This window comes from Phaethon lepturus, unplaced genomic scaffold, assembly GCF_000687285.1.
Source record: "Phaethon lepturus isolate BGI_N335 unplaced genomic scaffold, ASM68728v1 scaffold15862, whole genome shotgun sequence".
In the NCBI taxonomy this organism is placed as follows: Eukaryota; Metazoa; Chordata; class Aves; order Phaethontiformes; family Phaethontidae; genus Phaethon; species Phaethon lepturus.
The window spans coordinates 1-9,179 of NW_010525669.1; the positions used below are offsets into that span (position 1 = coordinate 1).

The 9,179-nt window shown below is 49.9% G+C and overlaps 1 protein-coding gene across 1 annotated transcript; it reads right to left on the reverse strand.

The window, feature by feature from the left end:
* Window positions 1-335: 335 nt before the first annotated feature.
* On the reverse strand, window positions 336-5,746 carry LOC104617502 (V-set and immunoglobulin domain-containing protein 4-like; the record flags this gene model as incomplete). The annotated part of the gene is made up of 5 exons (XM_010282838.1): window positions 5,692-5,746; window positions 2,684-3,040; window positions 1,729-2,010; window positions 1,307-1,402; window positions 336-401 (listed from the first exon to the last, which is right to left on the reverse strand). Coding segments are annotated over exons 1-5 (856 nt in total), but the record flags the coding sequence as incomplete, so codon positions are not given.
* Between the last annotated feature and the right edge of the window lie 3,433 nt (window positions 5,747-9,179).

Consider the following 9,179-nt stretch of genomic DNA (forward strand, 5'->3'; position numbering starts at 1 on the left):
CACCACGCCTGTGAAGTGCCTTAAACTGAGCGAAACCCGCAGCTGCAGCCGAAGCCCAGCCGAGCCGCGAGGGCCGGGGCTGAGGTCCACGTGAGCGTTTTCAGCCCCTTTCAGGCAGAAACACAAAGCAAGCTTCAGGCAGTAAATGCACTCCGGCAGGCCTGAGGATGGGCCGCCGGCAGGGCAGCGCCTGCCTGGAGAAAACCCGATGTTTTGACAGGCCAGGGGCTTGTTCCCTGCAGCAGCCAGGTTTGGTGTTTGGTCTACAGAAGGTATTTGCCAACCTGCCCTTGCAAGTGCAAATCTTAGGTTTTCCAGCACGAAACTCCACTCACCTGTGGCAAGGGGAGGCCCCTCCGAAATAGCATCCCTCCGGGAGACCAGCGTTGCTGCGGGCGCATCTGCCAAAGCGTAAGGGTGAATGCATCATAATCCTTCCTGGACCTGCCCTGCGGCCTCGGGAGAGCTGTGTTTGCTCTGCCGAGCAGCAGCGGGGCAGGCAGCGATCTCTGCTCACCACAGAGCCCGTCTGGCTGCCCAGCGCTGGGGGCTCACCAACACAGCGCTCCTGGGCTGGGCATAACTGCTGCCCTGAAGCTGCCGGCCCCGTTTTGACAAGCACACTGCTTTGATTCCCTCAGGCTAACGCATCTGAGGTAGACAGAAAGAAAACACCCATTGGACCTGCTCTCAGAGCGATGAGCCATATTTTTATCCCAGACGTGCCATCCTGTGCATGTTCTGCCAGCAGTCTTGCAGGCAGCACGTGGCACTCACGTCCCCCCCCCTCCCTGGCCATCGCCCCATCAGCAGCCCTGGCTGACATGGTACGTCTCCAGGCACCAGCTCTTGTGGGTGGCTACAGCACAACCAGGGAATGCCTTGTCCTGCTGGGACTCATCCTGGTTTCCACAGGACTTTCTCACTTCACCTCTCTGATGGTGGCTCCCTGGCTGCTCTGGGGTGCTTTAGCATCAGCAGCTGCACCGTAAGGCTCCCTGACGCACAGAGCCCCCAGCCAGGTTTCTTGCCCCAGGTGACCTTCTGTTGAAGCTGTCCAACCCCCTGGTTTCCCAGGCTGTGGTCCTTCCAGCACTGGCTCTGCTGCTGTCCTGGGGGGCTCCAATCCAGCTACCCACAGCTGGGCACCTGTGCCCGGGGGGCAGGGTGGACCCTTTCTATCCCCCCGCAAAGAGGATCTGCAGCCCAAAGGGGATGTCAAGTAGATTTGTCTCACTCACCTTCTCCATCACTCATGGAGCGCCAGGGCGGAAGCAGCCCTTCCCTGGCAGCCCAGGTCACGTACCTGTGGGCACTCGCTGGGGCGCATCACCTCGGGGGCTGAGCGGGGGTCTGCTGTGCCTGCTGGCCTCAGGGCTGGGCTGCTGTGCGACTGGGCTCTCTGCGGGAGAGACGGGTCATCAGGCCGTTTCCCCCACACCCTGTCTGCAGTACAAGCTAGGTAAGAGCAAGACATGCCAAGGGCAGGAGCCAGGCTCCCATCCTGCACGGTCCTGATCCCAGAGGGACACAGGCGACATTCTCCTGACCCCTCCCATGATCAGGCACACTCCGAAGCAGGGAGGGTGCCAGCCCCTGTGGTTTCCTCTGGGTGGCAATCAAGACACAATTCATATTCAGCATCATGTCTGATCCCACTGTGGAAGGGGAAACTCCCTGCCTCAGCCTTGTGCAGCGGAGATGAGGAGCTCTAGGCTGGGGACTCACCTCTCACTGTCAGCTCAACGGCGTCGCTCTGCTGCGCAGCCCCTGCCCCAACCCTGTTTTCGGCCTCACAGAAGTACTTCCCGGTGTCGGAGGGCCGCAGGCTGTCCCACGCCAGCTCGGCCCGGCTGCTCAGGAGCAGGGCTTTCCCTCCCGGGGTGCCCCTGAACCAGCGGTAGCTGATGGGGGGGGACCCGCTGGCCACACAGGTCAGGCTGGTCCGGGCTCCTGCCGGGACCGACAGCCCCAGCTCTCCGGCCCTGATGACGGGCTTGGTGGCTGCAACTGGAAGACAAAGCAGATGGGCCCGGGTCATGCTGGCCCTGGCTGCGATGGGGCGGGTTCCTGCCCCCTCCACGGCAGTTCTCGCTCCGGCTTTCAGTGCTTTCCCAGGAGGAAGGGGGGCACCGCTCTCACGTCACCTCTCTGCACAGGTTAAGCTCAGTTCACCCGTGCCTAAAGCCGGGTTTGCACCAGCTATGCCACCATTGCTACTGCTGTATCACACAGGTCCTGCTCTGTTGAGTGGGTGCCCCTTGCAGAAAGGCAGTTCTTTCTAGCACACACTGAGGGTGCTCGGGAAGTGGAGAAGGCAGATTTGGCTAGTACAACACCCACTTGCTGTCCCACTTGCTACGAGAACCACAGAGATGCTGGCTACCTGCACAAAACCAAAACCAGATCTGGATGTTGTCTCAAGCACCATGGGTTCAAGTGGCCCATTGGTAGATCCAGAATGGAGTGTTTCCTAACTGATTGCCCTTCCCCATCCATCCCTACACCTCCATGAGTGGAGAAGAAGGGCTAACACAGCAAGGGAGGAGGATGCCTCGACACCCAACCTGGATGTGGGTAGACAGTATGGTGTGAAGGACTATTCCCACCAGCTGCTGCTTCTCCTACATGCTCTGGGGATTAGACTGGCTACGCAAGAGTAGGGCTTTATTGCTGGATTTACCTTTGACAACTTTAACCGTAGTGGTCACCTCTTTTGTTATCAGGCTGTTATTTTTAGACCTCCAGGTGACTTGACAGGTATAGTGTCCACTGTCGGGGATTTCAAGACTCTCGATTAGAAGTGAGGCGTCCCCTGGGCTGTGCTTTGGGACGCTGACGCGGTCTCGGAACTGAGACAACAAGACGTGGTCACCAGAATCATCCCTCCGAAAGATGGTAGAGGTGCTATACTCTCGCTCCATACTCCAGATGAGCGTTTGCTGTGTGAAACCTTCGGAGGGTGTGTAGGTACACGGTAAAGTGGTGGATTCCATCCATGTGCCCATGACCTGGTGGTCACCAGACAGATCCAGGAGGGCTGCAGGGAACAGTTGAAGGGAAGAAATAAGAATGTAGCAGAAGAGGAGAACGCCCTTAGGATAGATGGGAATCACGAGGCGGTGGAAGCCAGCATGCAGCCACATCTTAGAGATGCTGTAGACCACAGCCAGCTAAACCAGGGCCTGTCCCCATCTCCCTGAGCATGGGGAAGTCAACAGTTGCTTCAACCTCATGGCTATTTTTATTGTTTCTCTCTGGACACTTGCCAGTTCTCAATTCCTCTTGGTACAGAGAGGCACAAATCCTGCTCCTGGTGCAGCATCACAGCTACAGCCTTCACAAGACCATAAGGAGCATCTCTTATTCCTGATCTCTAGCCCCCGCCTTTACACCCTACTTCTGCTGCTTGGCTTTTTGATTACACTTGCACATGATGAGTCAAACAGCAACAGCCTCCCCCCACTGAGCCGGGATGCTCTGACAACACCACTTGCAGTGTTGACTTCTACCTTCTCTGGGGGAGGCAGGATGAACAAAGCAAGTTTACTGCTTCACTGCAATCAACAATGAATACAACATGTTTGCATTCATTAACATCACCATTTTTTTAAGCAACTTCCCCGGTGCTCACAGGACCCAGCAGTACAGCTGTGCGGGGAGAAGCGCTTCTCTGCGCAACAGCCTGTCCCAGAGCCAACAGGAGGTGCCAGTCGGGGGAAGGCAAGGAAGGACCTGTGGCTCTGCGTCCACGGGGACAGCCGAGGGGACTGCCAGGGCTGAGCATGGTGGAAGCTTGTTTCTGACATGGAGCTTTAGTTTTCCTTTAACAGATGACTTTGAGAGGGCAGGCACAGCCCCATTCTTCAAATCTCACATCCCAGTCAAACGCAACTCCTTGATGTGTCAGTCTTTAAAGGTTTTCCATTTCTTTTCTTCCTCTTTTCACAGACTCCCACCGAAGAAAACTAAGAAGGGTGGAAGCTATTTAGAAGACTGCTCAGAAATATCCTCAAGGCATTTGGTACACTCAAGATCAAGCATGTTTGCTATCCAGCGTATTCATCTGCACACAATTTTGTTTAAACATCTCTCCCATATTGTTATGCATTGCTGTGTGCCATGAAATAGCTGCCAGCATCCGCTGATTCCCTGTGGAGCAGCTGCTGTCTGTATATGACCGATTTCAACATTAGCAGGGATGACTCTAAAGGAGAGCTGATTGGAAGGAATGGGGGGAACTCAGCAAAATAAAAATCCCTGAGACAGCATTTTAAAAAGAAATGTTTCCTCCCAGTGACACTTCTTAAACTGGGATGTAGTCTTCCAGACAAACAATGTGAATTCTCCCACCAGAGGGGAATAGAGCTGGACGAGGCAATAACCTGAAGGGCCATGTTAGAGATCAGAAGAGGGATCAGAGGGATTTGGATTATCTATAACATGTGATAACAGAAAAAAAAAAAATAGAACTCTTCTATTCTGGCCCATTTTCTAAGATGATTGAGCATCTTCCTTCCTAGCCTGCCAGCACCAGCCGTCCTGATGGCACAGAAGTGGCATGCGGGCAGGAGCCTTTAGGGATCTGTTTTGAAGTGCTGGACCTGGAACAGGAACAGTGGACCAAACCCAGTCTTTCTGCTTTAGCCTTTTAGAGAACTTCAGCTCTGACTTGCATTTCTTGGATCATACCTGCTTCAACCAGATAAGCACCCTGCCAAGCACTCAAGCGGGCACAGGAGAAGAGGGGATGGGTTTTGTGGTACCCGGCTCATTCTCCCAGTCTCTCCAGCTGTCTGCCCACTGAGACCATGGCTTCTCTGGGAAGAGACTCTTGTAAGTAGCAAATTACCTGAATTTAGCTGGACTTGGCTCACCTCTTCTGGCTCACCATACCCCCTTATTCTGCTCTCCCTTTCCACTCCTCCCCAGAAAGGCACTGGTTATGTTAATTGTGCATTAACTTACAATAAGTTGCTTGAGGCAGATGCCAGAGGTCTACAAGGCTGGGTTTTTATGATAAAATGGGGAACATACTTCAACCCATTTTTCTAAATGTCAGGAGCAATTCTGTGCTTCTGTATACAACTTGTTAAGGCACCTTTCTCCTGTTTCCCAAAACCTTTCTCTGCCGGTGTCAGTGTCACATGTGCCCTGGGAGCGGCACATATGCCTCATGAGCATATGAATTGAAGCAAAGATTCCAGTAGCACCTCTTCTAATGCACCTAAAGAGTCAACAGATCAGGAGAGACCACGGGGAATTGTGTGTGCCTGCACCTAGTCTCACAATTACAGCTCCTCTTCCCAGGACCATGCTAACAATGCTGATGCATTATGAAATTCTAGAAGAATGCATATTCTAGCTTCTCAAAGACTGTTTTGGCAGCTAACACACCGGAGCAGGTCCTCTCCAAGGGTCCTGAACAATCTTGTTCTGTTCTTGCTTTGGGGCACAGGAGCTGACTTTTTGCCCAATACTACCCCGTCTGCTCCACTCTTGAAAGCACCTTGTGGCATCTGATACCAAAGAAGACTCTTGGGAATTCTCAAGCTCTATTTTTCATACAAGAAAATAAAGACTTTTTACAACTGACAACTTTAAAAAAATTAAGACACTATAACTCAAAAGATTTTCCCTACCCTCTTAGTACTCTGATTTTTGTTCTTATAGATTGAAGCATTTACTCACCATTGCAGCTGATGAAAGCCATCATGAACACCACTAGGTGCACAACTACTTCCATTCTCCCAGGTCCGTCCTCCTTTCCCTGAGCTTTGTGAGAGACCCCCACTCTCTTGGGATCAGAATGCAAGTGAAGAACACTTCCCTTTCTTCTGTCCTTTGTCATCTAGGATCCTCTTTCTGAAATATCACGAGTCCATTTCACTGCTGACTTAGGTGAAGAGTAAAAGATGGACAAAGACTATAAAGATCTTTCCAGTTCCATTTCATGTTCCCCTGTTCCCAGCCACTTCTTTTACCATTCTCTTGACTTTTCCGACTAGTGCTCTTTTTTCTTATTCTTCATAATTGTGTGTTTCTTTTTTTCTTTCCTTTTTCCTTTTTTTTTTTAATTTTCTTCCACATTTGCATTCACTTCACAGTGAAAGAGCTTTATGATGACTACACAGTCAAGCGGTCGGTAGCAAAGGAAAGCAAACTTGAGGATGCCTGTGAAGGCTGAATTCAGTTCCCTCTGACTTGTGTGTGATGATATTGCTCAGCAGAGTGCTCAGCATCTCTCTTCATGGTACCATGAGGTCTCAAAACTGGGCAGCCAGAAATGGAAAAGCACAGGTCTGAGTGCAAGGACTCACCTAACACCATGCAGGAGCATGAGGCAGAGACCAGCTTGTTGGTGCTCAGTTCCATTTCCTTCGTGTCTTCCCCTGCTGATGGTACTTGGCTCTTCCAGAGCATGCATGTACCAGCTTCTGCAGTGACAGACTCTCTGAGGACAACCCTGTTCACCTCCTGAGTAGGTCAGTCTGTGATCTGAGTGAGAAAGACAACCAGCCCTGATTTCTTTGCCAAACAGTCTGAGCCTTTTAGACCAGAAAACTTAGGATGCCACTTTTACTGGTTTTTTTCTGTTTTAACAGAAAATATGCAGAGAAGAGGTATTTAAAAAAAAACAACATCCTGCTTTTTACTATGATAGGCATTTCCCTGCAAAAGCTCCATTTTTACTACCTGCCCAGAAACTGTGCCCTATTGCAGTGCAGCTGCAGTTACACCTACCAGGGCCATGGAAGAAGGTGTGAAAAGCTAACAAGGGTCATCCGCATTTAACGTTACACAAGCTTTTACCATCTACTGGTGATCAGATGGTCACTGCGTGGTGCTCTCATTTTCATTGATCACAGGCTGTCTTGGTACACATTTCTGCTGCAATAGTCCAGTTCATGGGCAAAAGTCATCACGTTTCATGCTCTGCAGCACACGCAGCATTTCCTGAGGAGGTGACTTATGACTGGCAGCAGAGGGACTTCAATCCAGGAGACATTCTGGGTATGGTCTGTAGGGCTACCTTTAAAAATACATCCGAAAGTTATCAATAGGTGTTATGCACAGGATTAATGTGTGCCTGCTAATTATTACCAAAAGGAGAAGGAATTACAGAGGATACGAAACACGTATAAAAGCAAATCTACTGACCTAGTGAATTCTGTTATAGGCTTCTAATCATCCACTAAAGCAACTTGTTGGCGTTTATTCAATAGACAGGCCTTAGCATATAGTTTTAACAACTGCACCAGGCGAATAGTATCTTTGAGCAGGAGGCAGGTGTGTGTGAAACACAGGGAGCCGTTTTCTGTCGGAGCTGGGAGGGAAAGGTAACTGGCGTAATTTTGCCACAGCTACGTCCATCACGACAGATAGCTGTTTGCTTTACCTGAAGTGTTTGCATCGCAGCTGAGCTCAGACCATTCTCTGGAAGCGCTGCCATTTGTCAGCACAGAGCAGTGAAAGCTGGAGGCTATCTTTGTTTTCCCAAAGTCAGCCAACTAATGAGAACTGTGAAGGTCTCATTTCAGTCTTTGGGCAGAGGCATGTCCATACTCGGATGGCTTGCTGAATGCGATTTCAGCTGAACTCTGCTTATTGTTGCAGTAAAACTTGCCTGTGGCAAGCATGGGCAGCCTGGAGCAAAAGGCTGAATGTGATGTGCAAGACCTGGTGCAAAAAATTCATACGATGTTTCAGGCTAAGAGCTACCACCAGCCGTCACCCTCCCGAAGAAGACAAGGGAGGCCACAGCAGCACCCGTTCTTGCAGAGCATATCCTTGTTGGTGCAGTAGAAACTTGATTTTTGCTGCCTTTTGTTCTTGACTTCTTTGCAGAAGCTGCCAGTGTGGTACCAGTTCATACTGCCTGTACCCCACCTGCCCACTCTGCCACCAAGGAGGCATGAGCTATGTTTGAGTCCTGCCTAAAAGCAAGCGAGCAAGCGAACAAACAAGCACTCATTAAAATTCAAGCAAGGTCACTGAAAGAGTGGGTCTGAGTCTATTTTCAGAGAGATGATTTAAAAGCAACATTTTGCACAACCTGGCCCATGACTGCTAATAGAAGCTTGTCCCAAGAAATTTTCCCCTAAGTGAAAGACTTTAAAAGAAGCTGGATTTTGGGGAACATGCCCTGGAACAAGCTGAAAACCCAAGCTAAAACTGCTGATATGACTACTTTCTGAACAGGACATGCAAGACTTCCTGAAGCTGTAATTATACAGGGTAAAAAAATGACTATTTAGCTAAAACAGACACAAAGAACTGTAGTTCCTCAAACATGACGTACGTGACATCTTTCTCTCCTGGGACAGAGATGTAGCTGCTAGTTTTCTCCTCCCTGAGTCACACAGCCCATTCTTTCTTACCAGAGGGACTCCTCATAGTTTTGCCTCTGAACGCATGAAGAAAAAGCCTTTAATGTCTCTCACATTATGGCTAGTTACCTGGTTTATTATAATGAAGTATATTTATTTCAGTGTTTCTGCTTTGGATTGAATCCATTGCTTTCTCCCTTGCGGTGCCAGGCAGGTGAGGCACCCTGCAGCCCCCCACCTTCCTTCCACATACTGGACATAACACGCTTCCAAGCATCATTTCTTCAAGTATCACAGCGCAGGCAAAGTGACCGGTTCTGCAATTCTGCTACTACATATCAGGCTGATTAGAGGTGGCACAGTAAAGTCCACATTTCCCCGAAAATGAGTGCAGATGGGACCTCAGACCCTACTCATAGGGACCAGCTCTGCAGAGCCTGCATCTTGCACTCATGCTTTGACATAGTCTGCCAGAGGCTAGAGAGGTTTACTACAATTTTCCTGGTAATGAAATAGGATTTTTTTTGGCCTGCAAGGGCTGAAATTCAGTACTAAGCTTTGAGCAAACCACCAAAAAGTAGGTAACTGAAGAAGAAAGGTCTCAAAGTACTGCTTTTTTAATCATCTGCACTCAGAAAAAAAGGCAATTTTTACTGCAAGACTTAAGACATTCCTACTTGGTCCAGCCACAGCCAACTCACAGATCTGACTAAACAGACTGGGGTTTACTGAGTGCTTTTTGGATGTCCCACAGAAGTTAGCTGTACGAGCCTCTACAATCACGTACACCACAATTCTCTCACATATACCAGACAACCGTATAGACAGTCATGAAAACATCACTTTTGT